At 37.2% G+C, this 20114-nt stretch overlaps 3 protein-coding genes across 4 annotated transcripts; 2 read left to right on the top strand and 1 right to left on the bottom strand.

Moving 5' to 3' along the window:
- Positions 1 to 3843: 3843 nt before the first annotated feature.
- klhl26 (kelch-like family member 26) lies at positions 3844 to 12772 on the bottom strand. 2 transcript variants are annotated; one of them, XM_055183626.2, is made up of 4 exons: positions 12473 to 12770; positions 12233 to 12355; positions 9350 to 9535; positions 3844 to 5574 (listed from the first exon to the last, which is right to left on the bottom strand). In XM_055183626.2, exons 2-4 carry the CDS (start codon positions 12280 to 12282, stop codon positions 3993 to 3995), a joined length of 1818 nt encoding a protein of 605 aa, XP_055039601.2. In that variant the 5' UTR covers positions 12283 to 12355; positions 12473 to 12770; the 3' UTR covers positions 3844 to 3992. The 2 variants fall into 2 exon arrangements, with proteins under 2 accessions (XP_055039601.2, XP_055039602.2); XM_055183627.2 differs by lacking the exon at positions 9350 to 9535 and having other exon boundaries at positions 12473 to 12772.
- Positions 12773 to 12834: 62 nt separating this feature from the next.
- ddx49 (DEAD (Asp-Glu-Ala-Asp) box polypeptide 49) lies at positions 12835 to 16827 on the top strand. Its single transcript, XM_055183645.2, has 13 exons — positions 12835 to 13103; positions 13249 to 13372; positions 13494 to 13579; positions 13951 to 14072; positions 14158 to 14345; positions 14490 to 14630; positions 14713 to 14788; positions 14878 to 14954; positions 15274 to 15371; positions 15875 to 15949; positions 16154 to 16242; positions 16318 to 16389; positions 16505 to 16827. The coding sequence occupies exons 1-13, from the start codon at positions 12989 to 12991 to the stop codon at positions 16631 to 16633; spliced, it is 1392 nt and encodes a 463-aa protein (XP_055039620.2). The 5' UTR covers positions 12835 to 12988; the 3' UTR covers positions 16634 to 16827.
- Positions 16828 to 16869: 42 nt separating this feature from the next.
- lsm4 (LSM4 homolog, U6 small nuclear RNA and mRNA degradation associated) lies at positions 16870 to 20096 on the top strand. The gene is made up of 5 exons (XM_055183668.2): positions 16870 to 17011; positions 17570 to 17611; positions 18940 to 19038; positions 19173 to 19374; positions 19512 to 20096. The coding sequence occupies exons 1-5, from the start codon at positions 17009 to 17011 to the stop codon at positions 19604 to 19606; spliced, it is 441 nt and encodes a 146-aa protein (XP_055039643.1). The 5' UTR covers positions 16870 to 17008; the 3' UTR covers positions 19607 to 20096.
- The last annotated feature ends 18 nt before the right edge of the window (positions 20097 to 20114 follow it).

The raw sequence follows: 20114 nt of genomic DNA on the forward strand, positions 1-20114 counted from the left end.
ACAGTGAAAATTAAGATTCATCCGTGAAGAAAACACCTCTCCAAAGTGCCAGACACCATCAAATGTGAGCATTTACCCACTCAAGTCGGTTACGACAACGAACTGCAGTCAGGTCAAGACTCCGATGAGGACGACGAGCATACAGATGAGCACCGAGACGGTTTCTGAAATTTTGTGCAAAAAATATTTAGTTATGTAAACTGTGGTCTGCATTTGTGAGGCCGGTTGCCAAATTCTCTGAAATGCTTTTGAAGACGGTTTATGGTAGAGAAATGAACATTCAATTCACAGCAACAGCTCTGGGGGACATTCCTGCAGTCAGCATGCCAATTGCATGCTCCCTCAAAACTTACGACATCTGTGCCATTGTGTTATGTAATAAAATCGCGCATGTAGAGTGGCCTTTTACTGTGGCCAGCCTAAGGCACACCTATGCAATAATCATGTTGCCTAATCAGCATCTTGATTTGCCACACCTGTGAGGTGGATTAAATATCTAGGCAAAGAAGTGCTGCTCACTAACACAAATTTGTGAACAATATTTGAGAGAAATAGGCCTTTTGTGTACATAGAAAAAGTCTTAAAACTTTGAGTTCGGCAAAAACAAAAGTGTTGCGTTTATAATTCTGTTCAGTGTATACACAACTAAACTGGACCTTTAAATCAAACCTTTTGTAAGAAATCGATTAACACATAAATTGTAGACAGGGACGAATCAATAAACATTTAGTGAACTTTTATTTAGACGACACTGTAAAGGACACAACATAACAGATGAAGCAAGATGCAAAACACATGAACATATTTATATGTGGAAGACAAAAAGCACAAAGGCGTATTTGCAAAAAGTGCTATGAAGATTACATTCAGAACTTTCAAAAACAAATACCACTAAATTCAGAACTGTATTAATACTTCAAGTTTATATGAACATCTGTGTGACAAAAACTGAAATGGATTTGAAATTACTCTACAAGCTAAACATTAACTAAGTTTTAAACTTCCAAAAATATTTGTGAAATAAATAAAAAATGCTTTGATTTTGAAAGAATCAGTCTGCACTTAAAGTGATTTCAACAGGTGAATTAAGGCTGACATGTGAAATGAATTTTGTAGGAAGCGATTACAGGCCAAATTTGACCCAGCTAAATAACTCAACAATCCTTTCCAGATGTCACCCATCTTTACATTTCAAAGTTTCCCTGAGCTGACATTGACAGTCATTCACTGGTGTAATTATACACTAATTGTAACATTTTAAGTAATATAATAAAAAATATACAAAATGTTATTTTGTTGGAAAGCAAAATCACCATTAAGGGATTCAACAGCTCAGTATTTATGGCATGTTATTATCTCAAAAAATGTACTGAGGCCATTCCATAAATGTAAAGATACATATAGAAGTTATTTGTTTTCATGATTTCTGCGTGATAAAACCGCGCACTTTACTAACATAGTCTGTGTAGCTGTGTTGGCAGTGCCCCAAGTTCCTTTCCTAAATTGTTTCTCTTCTATTGTCCAGTCAAATTAAAGGCAAAATGCCCCAAACATGACATTGTAAGAATATATCCATTTATTCCCACTTTGTTGCCATGACACCATAATAAGAGTAATATAATTTTGGGTATAACTTTACACACAAGGTTAATACTGTAAGTGATTTTATCACACAAACATTATGGTAACGCATATAATGCTTGTTTTAATGGCTATGTTTTATTACTTTAGTATTTAATATTTTCTTAAATGACCCGCTGAGCCTTAATTTAACTATTTTCTGTGGTAATTAACAACATGCCAAAAAAGCTTTTAATCACAACTAACTTTATATTTCTTAACATTCCTTCATATGAAATTAATAGTAATAGTAAAAAAATCTACAACAAATGCATTTAAACATAGGATGTCACAAAACAAAAATGGATATCATGGATGGTCACATTCACTAACTATTTGCTAACATGAACAAACAATGAACAATATATTTTTGACATTTAGGGTTGGGGTTGTCGTTTAAAACAAATACAATTGTTCATTCGTGTATGTTCATAATGTTAACAGATGCATTTATAAATGCTTAGTTTGATAAATGCTGTAAAAGTATTGTTCATTGTTACTTTGTGTAAACTAATTTACTCAAATAATATTAACAAAACATCCTTATTATAAAGTGTTACAAAAAATTCACTTTAGGAAGTTTCTTACTTCAATGTGTTTTAAACATTCATATTCTGAAAAAAAAAACATGCCAATGAAGAAACTGGGAATGTTCGTTTTCATTATCAGTTAAGACCATCAGCCCATCCATCTGCTCCATATGCAGACTATATAGACATACATAACAAATTATACATTCAAAAAACAACGCACCTTTTTTATATATCAGTCACTGAATTACTGATTAAAGTGCATAATGAAATGTGCTTGCTTAGTTGAAAAAACACCTGTAAAGGTTGGACACATTTTCATCCAATTAATATTGTGTGTCAAAATGTAAATTCAGGCCTTTGTAGTGATACAAATATCCCTGAAGTGTTCAGAATGAAAACGTACACAGCTTTTCTTTAATGGTTCCTACACACGCAGAAAAAATACACAAGTTGTCACTGGGGCGGTACCCTTTCAAAAAGTACACCCTTGAGTGCATATTAGTACCTCAGAAGTACATATTGATGCCAAATGTATACAATGTACTGTCCCAGGCAATTTATCATTGAAGAAAATACAAAACCATTCACATATCAAAAATTGATAACCCAAAACTACCCATCTCTATGTGATGATACATAATTCTATGAAAAATCATTTCAGCTGCCGTGGTGTTTTGACTACAGATGAAATATGAGGTGCAACATATGATATTGATCACTGATAAAATCTGTCAAGTCTATTAAAGAGACATTGGACACCGTACACATCATGAGCATAAGGAATATGTAGGCAAACTGTTTGTAAAGCTATTATCACAAAGTGGGACACTTCACGTTTTGAACAAGCAGCTTGTGTCATTATATTATGCCCCCTGTTTTATAGCTAGCTAGCTGATTTTTTTTGTTTGTTTATATGCCGAAAAATGAATTTAGGTACCTAATATTATAAAGGTGATAATAAAAGTTTATAAGATGATTTGGTTGAATAGTTTGTGCAAATATTGCCTGCCGGTTAATGCTCTTGTGTCTGTTAGTCGCATCAATGTAAACATGCCCTAAATCATTCACACATGACAAAAACATTTAGGAAGATCATTCTTCATGAAAACTGAATCCTTATGTACATTATCCTAATGGGGGATTTGTGCATGTACCCATTGGATTTGTCTAAACAACAGAATACAAAAAGAGCCATAACTAAATCTACTGAAGTGTGAAGTAAGATAACCTAGACCAGTGGTTTTTAAACTGGGGTCCTGGGAAGGTTTGAAGGGGTCCCCAGAAAGAGACTAAGCAAAAAAAGTAGAGATATACTATATAGCCAATTATTTGGAAACAATATTGCGTCTTTATAATATCAAAATTACTGTATCTTAGACAAAAAATTGATATATATTTTAATATGGGGGTCCCTCGTATAAGGTTCATCATATTTGGGGGTCCTTGCCATCATAAAGTTTGAAAACTCCTGATCTAGACAGTTAATGCTTTGTGTCATTAAATCGTACTGATAAAAACAGACCTTAAATCATTCATGGTGCATATTTAAAAGCACATATGACCTGTTTTCATCCTTCCAATCAATTCAGGCTTTATGCCCAGCTGCACCACCTGCCGAACTCCAGCCAGCTCCTTGTTTCCTGTCTGCCACCACCGGACAAACTGATCAATCCAGGCGTGCCCGACCTCAGTAGTCACAAATAATGGCAGACAACAAACAAGGAGCTGGCCGAAGCCCAGGAAGCAGTGCAGCTGGGCACAAAGCCTACTGTTTGGGTACAACCTTTCTTAGCCTAGATGCAAAGATAAAGTAATCTGTGCTTTGTATTTAACAAACTCTTAACGTTGGGTGGTGGTTTGAGGAAGTATGATGGGTGTGCTAGCTATTCCTGCAAAAGATTCTGGAAAATGAAGATCCCGTTCCCACTCATCCGACTCCGTGTTATAAACCTGTACAATGCTTGTGACGTTATTAAGATGCCAGTTGTATCCTCCGACTATATAAATCTTTTTATCGAGTAAGCAGCAGCCTGCCTCTGACTGACCGGCACGCATCGGGCTGACTGTCGTCCATTGATCCGTCTCTGGAACGTAATACTCTACAGCTAGAACATCGAAACAGCGGTCAACGTGGTCCATTCTTCCACCGAGGGCATAAATGCGGTTATTTACACTGATCATGGCGTGCAGGACTCGCGGCTCATTCATGGGGCACTTGAAGTCCCACTGATCAGATGCTGGATCGTAACAATGTAGAGTCTTCTTATCCTCAACGGATACTCCGTAACCTCCGGAGACGTAAAGTTTATCCCCACACGTAGCGCCGGCGTGACCCCAGATCCTCCTTTTTAGGGAATCCACATACGTCCATTCATTTTTCCTGGTGCAGTAGCACTCTACAGAGGACAAGCTGCCAGATCTGTTGCGCCCCCCTGTGGCATAAAGCCGCCCTTGCAGCACGTTAAGCTGAAACTGAATGCGACTCTCCTGCATGGGCTGGATTCGCAGCCACTGGTTCAGATGGGGGTCGTAGCGGAAACAAATGTCGACCGCACCCTCTCCACTGCGGTACTGCAATTGCTGCCCGCCTACTACGTACACAAAATTATCCAGAACCGATACGCAGGCATGGCTGCACCCCATCTCCATTTCCGTTATCTCTTTGAACTGCCGTGCCGCGACGTCGGGTAGATAGTAAACTTTGCTGCTGACCGAGCGGTCGTTGTCGGTGTACGGCGTTCCACCGAAGGTGATTAGCGACGTGACATCGGACCGAATGGTAGTTCGGGGCGACTGCATTTCGTGCTGTCGAAACGGAAGGATCTGGTAATTGAAGGCCTCCAAGAGAAACTGTCGACAATGCACGTCCTCCACCATGATGCCGACCGTTTGGACGCTGTCCACCAGCTCAGAGGACCGCATTAGCGGAAAGCGCACGTGGCAGAGCACTTCGCGGGCTATGGCTCGCCGGGACTCGTCGTGCTGGAGCCAGCGGATAGCCGCATGGAACAAGTCGATCTCGCTGCAGTTCTTCAACTTGTTGCTCTGAAGGAAGAAAACCAGTCGCTCCATGGGAATGTGAAGGAAGTCTTCTTCCTGGGCGATCTGCAGGAAGTGACGAAACGTAAACGTGTCCACGGACTGCTTGAGGGAGGAGAGGCTGAAAGTGGTGGCCATCTGACCGATGTTCAGACAAGTCTCGACGCTCATTGCCGATTTGAGGAACTCCTCACAAAGCTCCACAACAGGCTCCATCTGTAGGAACACGGCTGCTCCGAGAACATCCTGAATGCAGTCCAGGTCCAGCGTGACCTCGGAGCTGTAGGCAAAATCAATAATGTGCTTCAGGCCTCTGGGTGACAGACCTATTAGCTCTATGGTGTCCTGGTTTGACTCCTTCATTCCTCCAGTGAACATGGCTCTGTGTGGATTAAGAAGATTGAGAAAGATCAAACAACTTTATGCTTCATGTCATGTCATTCCCAACCGGAGAAGTTTAGAAAATCCAAAACTGCAATAGCAGCCTACAGGACTGGGTTCGTGCTGCTCAAGATACTAAGTTTATTAATACTTCTCCACATGGGTGATGGAAGCAAACAAAAAAATGTAAATGGTCCAAAGCATTTACTGGAGTAGATGCTATTTTCTTGTATTCTGGTGCCTTTTAATTAAACACTTAAAGGGACAATAAGTAGGATTTACCCCCATCTAGTGGTGAATTGTATTTTGCATTCAAACGAATAGTGCTCTTTAGTAACTATGGTAGCAGTTATGTTCTCACTGATCTCCTTGTCCGTTGCAGCTAGTTCACGTGTACTGAATGAAAACGCGTTGTGGAAACGTGTTGGTAGGCTAGTGCTTTTTGTCCTTCTCTGCTATTATAGTTTATCAAATGGCAGAACGACATGGAAGCTTCCTTGGATTCACCCGTTCAATGTAATCAAAGAGAAGAAATTACAAGCTTACAAAGAAAAGTCAGATCACTGGCAGAGATCATTTGACACCAACGAGGACATGTTTATGAATACAGACATTGATTTTGAGTAATAAAACACTTAAAACCCTACTTACTGTCCTTTTAAAGCTTTGCTTACTTTGTTGTGTCGCAAGAGTACAGTTGATGAAAGTAGTGAAATAACGAAATGGAGTTTAATTTATATGGAAGTCAAGGATGTAGCTAAAACACGGAATGGAGTTTAATTTATTAGGGAATTCTTCTAGTGGAATGGGTTTGGCTGACGGCGCTCTGACAAGTGAAGAAACGTATGCCCTAAATTAGAGAAAAAGTGAGTGGGTCCATTATCATTGGTCTTAAAAAGTGGGTGGGTCTTGCTGCTTTATAGTAAAAAAAAGTCACTTGTAGTAATAAACCTACCTCATTGTTTGTCTAAACAAAACTGCCCAATGCTTTGCTGTCTTGATTGTTTGTATTTGTCATTCTGCAAATTAATGTGCATGTGCGCAAGTGTGGAGTGTTTCCTTACAAAGTAACCCTGCCATCTACTGGCCTGACACACATAATACTGCATTGTTAATCGTCTTGGCAAATCCATGTTTTCTTTTTGACAGAGTTGTCATGTGTATGTGAGATTTAAAAAAAAAAAAACGAAGGAAAAACGTTTCCATTTTTACTACATCGTTGTCATAAGATTGTAGGCAACAGTTTACTTCCTCGGCCTGTTGATGTGGACACAACGGTTATTATCATAATTCTGCCCGCTTCTGACTCACAACCAGTAAGTAGTCTACACTGTAAAAAATGTCTGTAGAAATTACAGTATTAATGGGTATTACTGGCAACTAGCTGCCAGTAACTTACTGTAGATTTTACATTTATGTTATTTACTGGCAACATTTTGTTTAAAGTTAAATGAACATGAAACATTTTTTGACTTTATCTTCTACAGTAAGTTACTGCCAACCAGCTGCAAAATTACAGCAAATTTTTTAGAGTGTATGTTTTCATATTTAAAGAATTTACTACTGACTAAACCATCATTCAAACACGAGTTTTGTGCAGTGCCGAGTAGCGCTTGTTGTTTGTTATTTCTACAATCACAAATACAGACATGGTTTTGATGTTTTAGTAATTCTTACTAATCTGTTACATTCTGCTCAAGCCGCACTGGTAAAGTTGATCGATCAACTCGGTCATCTGCATTTTCTGGATCAGATTCAGCTTGTATTGATAAGGTTATAAAGACGATATTAACTCCTGATAGTATTGCATTTGAAGCTAATCTTCAAAACATAGTAAGGAGTAGGGCTGTAACGATTAATTGTGCAAATGCGTGTTATCTCAATAAATGAATTTGAATGAATTACGGTGAAATGCCGCCACATCCAAAAGCCAGAGGGCGCTCTCGTGCAGAAACTCTAATTGTGCCATAGAAGAGGTAGCATTACAAACGCTATTCCAGGAAATGTCTAGAAGAATATTTATATCGCTGTTCTTCAGATTGTTTAAGGTATTTTCATGATAATAAAGAATATTTTGAATGATTCTGTTTGATGAGTGTTGCTTTTTATATGCGCGTAATAAATTACTCAGCCTTGCGATTCAGAATCGATTTTAGACAGGCATTTTTAATGGGACACACGATTTATCGTTACAGCCCGAGTAATCACATTTTCGGCTGACGACGTACTGGTTAGCTGGCCAATCGGAGGACAAAATCAATGCTTTTCAGGAAGGCAGGGCATAAAGGAGCAACAATAAGGAACGGTGTGTGGAAAATAATGTGCTTTTTGAACCATAAACCACGCGAACACATTGTATTATACTAAATACCAAAAAAACTTTGTTCTTAGCAATGAAATAGGTGCTCTTTAACCGAAATGAAACTTGCACTAAAATCCTCATTCAGAGAAGGGACATGTGACCTGGTTTGAGATGAGAACTGCGCATTGTGTAGATGATATCCGTTGTGGATGTTAGCTTGTTGGCTAGTCGCTTATTTCTTGTGTTGTAAGCATGTTTACTTTTCTTTAAAACACTAATATAGTGCAACCAACGATACAATATTTTAAGACAACAAATAATCTCCAGTTTGTATAGATCATTGAGTATGTCTCATGTATTTTCTCTGTCATGTTTTTTCAGGACATGAACATTGACTTGACATGTGATTGACTTGATAACAAGCTATTTACGTGATTAGTGTTTTAAAGAAAAGAGAGCATGGGCAAAACATAAAAAATTAATGATTAGCCAACAGGCTAATAACAAATTTTATATACACATTGCGCTGCTTTTATCTCAATATTAGGTCATAAGTCCCTTCTCATTTTAACAATCCATGATTTCTGAGGCTCTTTTTCCTGTGGATATTTGTAAAACAATGTATTTTCTGTATTTTGAAGGCCCAATGACCAGCATCCCGGTACAAAACAATAGGTTTAAAGCACACGCTTTGGACATCCATCCCTCACGGCCTCGGTTTGGAATCAACATGGCAGCATGAAGAATAAGTTGTTATTGTTCTGCAAGTGATGTTTTTTCTAAGCCACATTTATAAAACCTACTTAAATGTCCTAATTTAAAGGTATTTTAGAGGATTTTCTTTTTCCGGGTGGATCATCAAGACTATTGGTCCTCCTAGTTGTCAATCAGGAGTGTTGCGCAATTGCATTTTTTTAAAAAGTGGAGAAGTCGGTTCTTTTCTAAAATTCGAGAAAATCCTAAGCGAAACATTTAACAAAGGCCTAATCCTGGTTTAATCTAAACCCTGTCTGTGAAACTGGGCCTTCATTTTTCTTTGCAAAACAAAAACAAAACTATAATTTAAATAATGCAACAATAATTTTCCCATTAAATTGGTGTTACCAATGTTAAAAACTGGTAATAGTTAAAAGTTTAACATTATTTTTGATATTAATTAACAAAATTTCTTATATTATTGGCTCTCTAAGATGAATTACTTTAGTGTTTTCTGATAAAACACGTGTTAGATAAAAGTGTCTACCAAATACCTAATAAATGTAAACATGGGTTTTTTTGAGAATGAAAAACTACTAACCTGATATGTCCTGTAAACGTAAATATGTTTCATTAAAACAGTGTCAACACATGAAAGACCACTGTGCCTGTTAAGCAATTTCATTTATTAAGTCAGAACAAAGGAAATGTCCAAATAATATCTTAATTATGCCTTTATAGTAAATGCCCTCACAATGCAAATAATTTAATGTCTCACCTGAAGTAGTCACTGCAGGACGCCAAAACAGCTTTGTGAACCTCGAAGCGCTCGTTCTCAATGGCCAGAACCACATCCAGTAATTGACCTTGAGCGCGTAATGCAGACAGCCCCCTCAGGAGAGTGTTACTGTGGCCGGGGGCCGAAAAAGTACAACGGAGTGTGCTATTCTTGTTGTTAGCCATGCTGAAAGAAGAGAGAAGCAACTTTATCCTTCACCACTGCCCGCTTATTATCTCTGCTCACATAGTTATTTGAACTTCAGATGTAGCTTGATGTATCCAGACACACCAGCAGCTGCTCTCGGTTTTTAAACTGGTGCATCAACATGATCTCTGTAATGGCGCATACTTTTCAATTATTCATCAGAATGGATAAAGAACCTATTTGGACACAGAACCCATTAGCATTACAAATACCAAACAACAAACAGTTGGTGTCCAAATACTGACAAACTCAACTGGTGCTTGTGATGATAGTAAAACTAAATACTTTTAATTAATGCACTAAGTTAACTGTTGTTTTACTTTTGAATTACTTGAATGAATTTCTTTGACTTATAACCAGATATTATTATTATTATTATTATATTAAATATTTAAAGGTGCAGTGTGTACATTTTAAAAGGATCCTTTTACATCAATGCAATATAATAAACTAACACTATATTATCAGTGGTGTATAAAGACCTTACAAAATGAACTGTATTGTTTTTATTACCTTAAAATGAGCTGTTACACCGCGGGTCTCCTTACATGGAGGCCACCATTTTGGGCCATCATGTTTCTACAATAGCCCTAAATGGACAAACTGTTCTACAGAGAGCATTTGTCACTACGTTGGCTCAGACGATGACATGTTTGTCCTGTGATGGCTACCGTATCTTCTCTATGTGCTTTGAAAGGGAGGGGTGCAATTCGTAAGCTCACCACTACTACTGCTAAAATCTACACACTGCACCTTTATACTAGTAGTCAACCAATACGAGTTTGCCGTTGCCGATACCTATATTGATAAAACAATGTGGACTAAAGTTATTACAGTAAATGAGAAAAAAAAACAGATAATTCTTAGAACAAAATAAAAATGTGTTATGCAGAATATTATAATTATACCCTTTTAAAGTAGTAAAAAAATTGACAACAAAATGCAGATCTGACACCATACAGTACTGTCTTAAATAAGACTTTGCTGCATGTTGAATGTTGTTTTGTTTAACACAACATAACATCATGTTACAAAGTGTACGATTGGGTCTTTTTATTACAAACAACAAATTTAAGGAACAGAAAGATTTATTGGCTGATTAAAAAGATTAAATTGGCCGATGCAAATATCGTCCGAAACATCGGCCACTGTAATATATCAGTCTATCAGTAATTTGAACCTCTGCCTTTCTTCTTTCAAAATATGTCTGTACTTTTAGAAATGTGATTGAGCTGTTAAGCTATTAAAGAAGACTTTTTTTATTGTATTTTTTAACATTACTTTTATTCAAGGGATTCCTGACCAGGATTAAGGCCTTACAAAATAAAAACACAACAAAACAAATACACTGTATTATTTATTTTGTTGTGTTTTGTATAGTGTGCTCTGGATTGAATCCAGGGAACAAACATGTTGATAAAAGATAAAATGTATCCGCTTGTTAAGTCTGACGTCATGCGCCACTTCCAGGTCCATCCGATCTCAAATGCCATAGGAAAATAACAAAACAAAAAAAATCACGCTAATATACACTCGTATCATAATGCAAAACTGCCAAAAATGACCAATCCTAATTTTTATCTACATCATAAAATCTGAGATGACCAGACATGGACTTTTTACGAATTATTAATATATTCTGTGATTCTGTGAGCCTGGAGACTGCAGTGTACACTGTGAGTTTATTCATTTTTCAGGTAAACATGTAATATGAATAAATAGCGCTGCTCATAAACTTCTGTTTAAGTAATACCCTCTTTTGAAATTAATAAGGCTTGGACCCGGAAACAGTATTCCTTATATCATTACTTAACAAGCGGATACATTGTAATGCACTGCAAGTCACTTCAGATAAAAGTGTCTGCCAAATGCGTAAATGTAAACACAGAACAAAACTAAGATAGATATAAAAGGACTATTAATACATTTACACAATCCAATCTATGAATGTCAATTATGCTCTTCCTCCATATAATTTTTAACCACATCTTAAACTCCCAAAATACCAATTGAAAAATACTGTAGTATACACTATAGAAAGCTGAAGTACAATTCCAGTAACACCATAATAAATATTAATGTACACTACAGTATGCACCAGAGTTTATTATTTCCCTATAGTCAATACTACAGATTAGAATAGTGCTTATTAACAAAGTGTAGTACTTACTGATATATACTATAGTATACTTCGTCGATTACAGCAAATATGACATGCTACAGTATTTTTTCATGTGGGGTGCAACAAAATGATTTAAGAAAAATACTTTAAGCGGCGGTTTAGTCCATGACTAAATGCTTGTTTGAGCTGTTTTAACTGAAAACAGCTTATATTATAAATCAGTGCCATTGCCTTGTCTCAAGATGCACACCAGTAATGTTTTTTATTTTTGTAAGGTAAAACTAAAAAAAAACTATGGCCCAGTCCAGGTTTAATCTAACCCTGTCCGGGAAACTGCCCTTAATAATAATACTGGTATTTTAAAACACTGCTAACAAGACACGTTCCTCTATTCTCCTCATGTCACCGAATACAACCAATATTTAAATGACATTAAGAGTTAGTAAGTTATTTATGTTCCTTATGGACATTGAAGTTTGCATGAGTATTGAAAGCCTCTGTGTATCTGATGCATCATGCAATACAATGATGAGGCTGTTGTCATGAGTGTGTACCTGCATTGAGCTCGATTCACAATGAACTGCACAGCATCCGACTCCGCCATACTCAGCGAGGATGAGGAAGATCATCATGTGCACAAGCCCAAACCACCGCTGCTGCTCATGCTTAATATATTACTAAATAATAAAACAAGACACGTCATATTAAAGGACAGTAAACAAACACAAACAAAGTTCATAGGGTGCTATGATGACAACAAATGAAATAAAGGAAAAAGCAATGAATTATTTTACCTCTTTTAATATTGCACGGCCTGTACCGAAGAACACGAGCCAGGTGCTGACTGCTGAGAGATCACCTGCGCGCTCCGCTCTCACGCTCCGGACCTGCGCGACCCCGCAAAGGCTGCGCGCTCACGAACACGCCACTCCCGCAAAACTCGTCATTACATCTATGACGCCGTTTTCTATTTAAAATAAAATACATGTAATATCATTTAATATTAGTTTATCTGCGATTAAGCGGTTCGGAGCAACCCTGACTGTTATATCTGACATATTTCCTCTAATTAAATCTGAGCAAAGAACGCGCGCGCGCAGCTCCGTGTTGACCGTGAGGGGCGTGGTCTTCACGTCATCACATGACGTGTAATTCACGCGTCCATCCGAGAATCACACGAGGAAAGCTACAATCGGTATTTAAAGGGACGCTTGCTGGATATACATTAAGATATTATAATATTGTTAAATTTCCAATGTTATATATATTCCGTTGAGTATTGATTTTAAATAGACATATTGCTGTGTAAAATGTCTACGTTTGAGTCTCTCGGGTTGTGTGATTGGTTGATCCAGCAATGTAAGCAGATGGGCATGAGTCGACCAACACCAGTACAGGAAAAATGCATCCCTGCCATACTGGATGGTAAAGATTCCAATTTTGTTTCATAACAGCATTCCCCATGCGAAACAAATACCTCGTGCTGCGTCAAAGTGTCAAGTTGTACGTTCGTATGTTTTGGGTGGTCGTAGTAAACAATAAAGCTTCATCTTGGTTGTGTTTCACGCAGGTCGGGATTGCATGGGATGTGCCAAAACTGGCAGTGGGAAAACGGCAGCTTTCGTTCTCCCGGTGCTGCAAAAGCTGTCTGAGGATCCTTATGGTGTTTTCTGCTTGGTCTTAACCCCTACCAGGTTTACCTCTTTACTCTGACAACTTTTTATACAAATCTGTTAATTTTGTTATATTGTAATCTTTAATGTCAGATAATTCACAAGAAAATTAATGAGGATTTTTGTCTTTCTGTCTGTCTAGAGAGCTTGCTTACCAGATAGCAGAACAGTTTAAAGCATTAGGAAAGCCACTGGGTTTGAAAGATTGTATCATTGTGGGTGGAATGGGTAAGTTAAGACAAAACAAAACCTCTTCTAGCATATTTAATAAACAAATCCATCACTGTATGAGTGACCCCTATGCAGGGATTTCCACTTTTATGGAAAACCTGGAAAGACGTGTCACGTGGACTTTGACATTGTGGTTTTCAAGACTCGGAAGTTTCTAAAGATGAAAATCCAAATAAAGTCATAGATGTTTGTATAGTAAATAAACATCATTTTTCAAAGTTATGTTCAATTCTAAGATATCTATGTTTTTTGAAATTGAGCTTTGTGTGTTCAATTTTTTTGTTGTTATATAAAACATAACCCAGTTAACTGAAATGACTAGAAAAATTAAAATAAAATATATAAATTGATGCTTTTTCTTTCTTAAGACATGGTGACCCAAGGTTTGGAGTTGTCAAGAAAGCCCCACATTGTTGTTGCGACACCAGGACGTCTTGCTGATCACATCAGAAGCTCTGACACCGTCAGCTTAAACAGAATTCAGTTTCTGGTAATATGCTGAACTTTAAAGAAACTAAAAATGATTGTTTTATCTTTAAATGTCTTAAAGCAGTTTTTCCTGTCTTTCTTGGCAGATCATGGATGAAGCCGACCGTCTTTTGGAGCAGGGCTGCACAGATTTCACTAAAGATTTAGAGGTCATTCTCAGTGTTGTTCCAGCGAAACGGCAGACGCTGCTTTTCAGTGCCACACTTACAGATACACTGCAGCAGCTACAGAGCATTGCCTTGAACAGACCTTTCTTTTGGGAGCACAAATCTGAGTAAGTCACCGCTCAAGTCTAGACTAGAAGATGATAAGATAATACTTTATTATCCCCAACAAAACAAGTGAAAGACAATTCGATTGATCTGTTTTCTAAATATTTTCATCTGTACATGTGAAATTAAAGCTTTTTTTCTGGCAGGGTGCGAACAGTAGAAGAGTTGGATCAGAGATACATCCTCACACCTGAGAAAGTCAAGGATGCTTACCTGGTCCATCTCATCCAGAAGTTCCAGGATGAACATGATGATTGGTCTGTTATAATATTCACCAACACATGCAAGTAAGTTTCTCAGTTTCGGGGCCTTAAAACTATTTGTCAGAGCTAAAATTTAAGATGACATTGTAATATTTGTATTTTACAGGAACTGTCAGATACTCACAATGATGCTGCGTGAATTCAATTTCCCAACCATCTCTCTGCACTCAATGATGAAGCAGGTAGGTGACATGATGTTATATAGTTGTAATTGATTGTTGCTCTTTGTAAAATGTCTGGCTTTTGGTTGATTGTGTGTTTTGTTTTTCAGAGACAACGATTTGCCAACCTTGCAAAGTTCAAGTCCAACGTCTTCAAAATCCTTATAGCAACAGATGTTGCATCCAGGTGCAGAGAAAACTGATTTCTCCGATATCATCACTCTAACAAAAGTTTCAGAAACAACCAATCATAAACCCTACCTTTCTGTGTTGGGTTTCAGTTTGAGCATTTGTGAGAAAGAGTCCAAGATAACCTTTCCTTAGATTATAAAGCATATAATCAATCCCCTCATGAGCTTATTTAATATATGTGTGTTATTGACCTCCTAGGTTAAATACAGTTTTATTACAAAAGTTTAAAACAAAAAGCAAATAATATAACCTAAGGTTAATAATAATTTATTCCTCTCTAATATATTGTTTGGTGTTTTTTTGTTTATCTGAAGGGGTTTGGATATTCCTATGGTACAAGTTGTTATCAATCACAACACACCAGGTTTGCCAAAAACTTACATCCACAGAGTGGGACGAACTGCTCGAGCTGGTGAGTTTAGTGCAGACTTACAAGTTTTTTGTCGATATTAATGCTTAGTATCTGTCAAGATTGGTGCTTAGTTAAAATAACTACTAGTCAGCATTTGAAGTGGATCAAAAATGTTAAAGGGACACAAGGCAGCATTTTTATGTTAATAAATCATCTTCGTAAGTCGGTATATGGTTAAATGACTCATTACATGACGAATGAAGACTCTCTCACCCGCCCCTACCGTCTGTAGGAAGAATACCCCACTTGCAAGTTCGCTGTATCCGACCCGGTGTCCTTCAGTCTCGTAAAGTCTCAGATATAGAAAGCATTTACTCCCAGACACGAGGGGGAGCTAGTAGAGAAATAATACTCAGACTTGCCTTGTGTGCCTTTAATCGAAGTTGTCAAAAGACAAGAATGGGTATTGTTCAAAATTTTAACACCACTTTTATGAAAGGTTTTGATTCACTTCAAATGTTGACTAGTGTAGTTCAGTTAAATATTTTTTGTTTGTGATTTAGGCCGAAATGGTGTTTCCATCACACTGGTCACTCAGTATGACATCCACCTTGTCAGTGCCATTGAGGAACAGATCCGTAAGTTTACCACTAAAACCTTTTAAATCTGAATTAAAAAGTAATTTAGATGGTTTTACAGTTGTTGACACTAAAAAATTTAAAATGGTGCCCAATGGAAAAACTCTACGCTCTGCTGATTAACTTACTGTTAATGCCCAATAAAGGTACTGTATTGTAATGTTTTACTGTAAGTATAACTTTTTGCATCATTTTTGTGTTTAGAGGTGAAACTAAAGGAATTTCCTGTTCAAGAAAAAGAGGTGTTGAAGATCCTCACGCAAGTCAATGTGACCAGACGACAGTGTGAAATTGTGAGCCTCTAGATTCTGAGAGTTCATTTAATTTCATTTTATACAGAACACACATAATATTTTATTTTGTTGTAGAAACTGGAGTCAACCGATTTTGATGAGAAAAAGAAGATAAACAAGCGGAAACAGATGATTTTAGAGGGAAAAGTAAGATTTCTTAAGTACTACTTTTCACTGTCAAAAAAGCTGTATGTACAAAATTACATTGTGTGCATGGTTTAGTTTTCTTTCTGAACAATAATTGTTTAAAAATTAATCACAGGATCCAGATTTGGAAGAAAAAAGAAGAAACGAACTAGACAAGATCAGGAAAAATAAGAAATTAAAAGGAAAAAATCTGAAGAAAAGGGAGCGGGGAGAACAGAGCAACAAGACAGAAGTGGACTCTTAATATTGCTTGTTTAATATTGTAAATTGAGTTGTGTGTGTGTATGTGTATATATACATATATTGTCTATTTCCATAACCAATTGTGTAAAATATTGCAATATTTTAAAATAAATACAATTTATGGATATGTTGCATCTGTGCCAAAATAACATAAGTCTCAAAAATATTCAAATAAATATTTTGATAACATGCAAACAGCGCCAGTATTTTTTCCAGACTTTTATTCTGGTAAGTTCCGGTCTCACCCGGAAGTACAGCAGCAGTCATTTCGACCGCATTATGTTATACGGATGATTCGCAACAAACCTTTGTGATTTCAAACCTCAACTGATTTGATCAACAGATTTCAAAGAGATTAACCAGTCGTGTAGCTGACATGGTAAGTAAATGTTGATTATCCTGATGCCTAATCAGAAAATAAACGAAGCCGTGGTGCAATGCATTACTGAACCGGTGTAACGTTAGTTTGGCGCTCACTTCTATGCGCAGTGAGTTAGGGGTATATGTTTCTGATATATAATGTTCGTGTTTAAACGAATCCACCTGTTAATGTAAAAATACAATCTATCTTAAAGCCGATACCCCCAAAAAATCGCTGATTTGTTGGACATTGACCGATATATCACGTAACTTTCATTTCCCATGTGATTCTCTGTCGAGAGTACACCGACATCATCAAATGCAAAATCCCAAGTTTTGGGCGATTTAACCTCTTTGGCTTTTACCGTCCTTTTGAACCCCCCAAAAATGTCATAAGTTACCCAAACTAAAATAGATACAGTTCATAAAGCATTTGCTCTAACGTTAAACACACACGTTTGGTCTCTTTTGAAAGCAGACACTTTGAAGTTTATTGTGAAGACAGAATTATTGTTTTGTGATGCTAAAATAAGTAGTTATGATGGTGATTTGATAATTTTGTTTAATCTTTTCCCAGCTCCCGTTATCGTTACTAAAGACAGCACAGAACCACCCGATGGTGAGTATTCAGAACCACCTGAATTGTTTCGTGTGTGCTAACAGACTTTTAATTTATTACCATGGCAGCACACGGCATCCACATACCATCGTGGAAAAACAGCAACAGTATGGTTCACAAGTTGCTGTTGCCATAGCAATAGACACAATTACATTCAATTTGACACACACAAATATTATTAATAAATGGATGAAAGGTAATTTTGTACCACGGTTGGAGCTAATTTTGGATGTACTTTCACACACAAACCAATTGTAGGAAATTGAAATGCAAATGGAGATAATTAATGACATATTTTATTTACTTCTGGAACAAAGGATACTAAAAAATGTGTTGTGTCACATGATGCAAAATGCCAAAACCATAAAACCCGTTACAGGGTTCCCACGGTTTCTTAAAAGTTTGTGAATCTGGGGGAAATAATTCAAGGCCCTTGAAAATATACAGGTCATTGAAAGTGCTTGAATCTATTTTATGCAAGAAGTTTTCTGGAAAAAAAATATTATTCCCTGTGTAGTGTAGGATAATATCATAAAATTTCTAGCCTTTTAAGCACACGTGAAGATTAAATGCTTATATCTTCTGTATGCGAATTTTGATTTCATACCAAAATGCTTTTTTGCATAGTTGTGTTTGACACATGAAACGTCTCGGGTTACGTATGTAACTGTTGTTCCCTGAGAAGGGAACAAGATGCTGCGTCTCCCTTGCCATACTTCCTGCGTCCCTGTAACGCCATCTTTGGCAATATTTCAGATAGCCATATACTTCCTGGCTCCCGCGTCACCCTGTCTTTATCGTTAAGCCTCAACATTTAACAGGTAACACGATGTAACCTTGCTTTAACTTGAAATGTGTCCCCACATTTAGTCCTTGAATTTGGGAACCCTTCAGTTAACGCAAAAAATTTAAGGAATTGTCAATGGTGCAGTGTGTAAATTTTAGCGGCATCTAGTGGTGAGGTTGCGAATTGCAATCAACAGCTTAGTCCACTGCTCACCCCTCGCTTTTAAGACGCATAGAGAAGCTACGGTAGCTGCCACCGGACAAACATGTCATCGTAGGAGATAACTTGGTAAAAAAAATTGTCTGTTAAGGGCTTCTGTAGAAAAATGGCGATACAAAATGGCGACTTCCATGTAAGGGGACCCTCGTGTATGTAGATAAAAAGGTCTCGTTCTAAGGTAATAAACACATAACAGTTCATTATAAAAAGGTCTTTATACACCCCATATAATATAGTTTTGTATATTATTTTGCATTTCTGTCAAGAGATCCTTCAAAAAATTACACACTGCATCTTTAAGTCGGCCTACATTTGTTTCCAGCTGGTGGAGTTGAAGAATGGTGAGACGTACAACGGTCATCTGGTCAGCTGTGACAACTGGATGAACATCAATTTGAGAGAAGTTATTTGTACCTCACGGGTAAGTAAAATACAACCCATAGAAAGGCCAAGTCAGCGTTTATTAAATGTTTCAGACATTGTTGGAGAAACAGAATAGAGAGAAGATAAGATTTGTGGTAAAATCTAAATTATGTCATTGACCTGTTTTTTCAGGATGGGGATAAATTTTGGAGGATGCCGGAATGTTACATCAGAGGTAGCACCATTAAATACTTACGAATCCCTGATGAGATCATAGACATGGTGAAAGAGGAAGTAACGTCAAAGGGTCGTGGCCGAGGTGGAATGCAGCAGAACAAACCACAAGGAAAGGGCAGAGGAGGTGGACCTGGAAGAGGAGGCCCAGCAGGAAGAGGTAAGATGTATTTACATTTTTTTTTTTTTTTTACTACATTCCACTACACCATGTTCTGTTGAAAATCAAACATTTTCAGTTGAGGTCAGAGTTTATGAAATACACACAAAATATTGACCTTCTCTGCTGTTTTTTAGGTGTCTTTGGAGGTCGTGGCAGAGGTGCGCCAGGCACAGGTCGTGGACAACAACAAGACAAAAAACCTGGAAAACCACAGGGTGACAAACACTAGCTGAAGAACAGAGCCTGATGGGTTAGAGTTTTACTGGTTTTGATTTGAGAGCACCTCTTTGGGTCTCATTTACACCTCAAGGTTGTTTTTTCTCTGTAAAGAGCCTCATTGAAAGTTTCGGTCCATGCATCAAGCTGACAGATTAGTGTTTTCAAATGTTTTGCACTAAGTTTATTTTTTAAGACCTTGGATGAAACAACACTTGGTCATGTAAAGTATCTGATGTATGAACAGGCGTTTGTGTCATTTACTTTCTCAGTTTGATAGTCAACCGAAATGAGTTTAATTTAAAAGGGATCTTTGTGAAGATTTTAATTTGGACAAATCCTAATGTAAAGATGCTCTTCCATTTTCTCCGAACTGTTTTTATTTTCTGTTCACGCACATTTTGGTTCACGTTTGCTCTGTTTTAATTTTTTGTGCTTTACACTGCAACTATGGTGTAACTTGTGTATAATGCACTTGTGAATAAAACATTTTTTGTTAAAAATGGCAAATGTTGTTAATG

This window comes from Misgurnus anguillicaudatus, chromosome 14 (genome assembly GCF_027580225.2).
Source record: "Misgurnus anguillicaudatus chromosome 14, ASM2758022v2, whole genome shotgun sequence".
Classification (NCBI taxonomy): Eukaryota; Metazoa; Chordata; class Actinopteri; order Cypriniformes; family Cobitidae; genus Misgurnus; species Misgurnus anguillicaudatus.

Excerpts from the sequence above, each read along its gene's own strand:
- klhl26 (XM_055183626.2), bottom strand. The coding sequence starts at position 12,282 with ATGGCGGAGTCGGATGCTGTGCAGTTCATTGTGAATCGAGCTCAATGC. Across the intron at positions 9,536-12,232 it reads GTGAATCGAGCTCAATGCAG|CATGGCTAACAACAAGAATA; the intron begins GTACACACTCAT and ends CTCTTCTTTCAG. Across the intron at positions 5,575-9,349 it reads TCCTGCAGTGACTACTTCAG|AGCCATGTTCACTGGAGGAA; the intron begins GTGAGACATTAA and ends TAATCCACACAG.
- ddx49 (XM_055183645.2), top strand. The coding sequence starts at position 12,989 with ATGTCTACGTTTGAGTCTCTCGGGTTGTGTGATTGGTTGATCCAGCAA. Across the intron at positions 13,580-13,950 it reads TATCATTGTGGGTGGAATGG|ACATGGTGACCCAAGGTTTG; the intron begins GTAAGTTAAGAC and ends TTCTTTCTTAAG. Across the intron at positions 14,955-15,273 it reads GCAACAGATGTTGCATCCAG|GGGTTTGGATATTCCTATGG; the intron begins GTGCAGAGAAAA and ends GTTTATCTGAAG.
- lsm4 (XM_055183668.2), top strand. Across the intron at positions 19,039-19,172 it reads AAGTTATTTGTACCTCACGG|GATGGGGATAAATTTTGGAG; the intron begins GTAAGTAAAATA and ends CTGTTTTTTCAG. Across the intron at positions 19,375-19,511 it reads AGGAGGCCCAGCAGGAAGAG|GTGTCTTTGGAGGTCGTGGC; the intron begins GTAAGATGTATT and ends GCTGTTTTTTAG.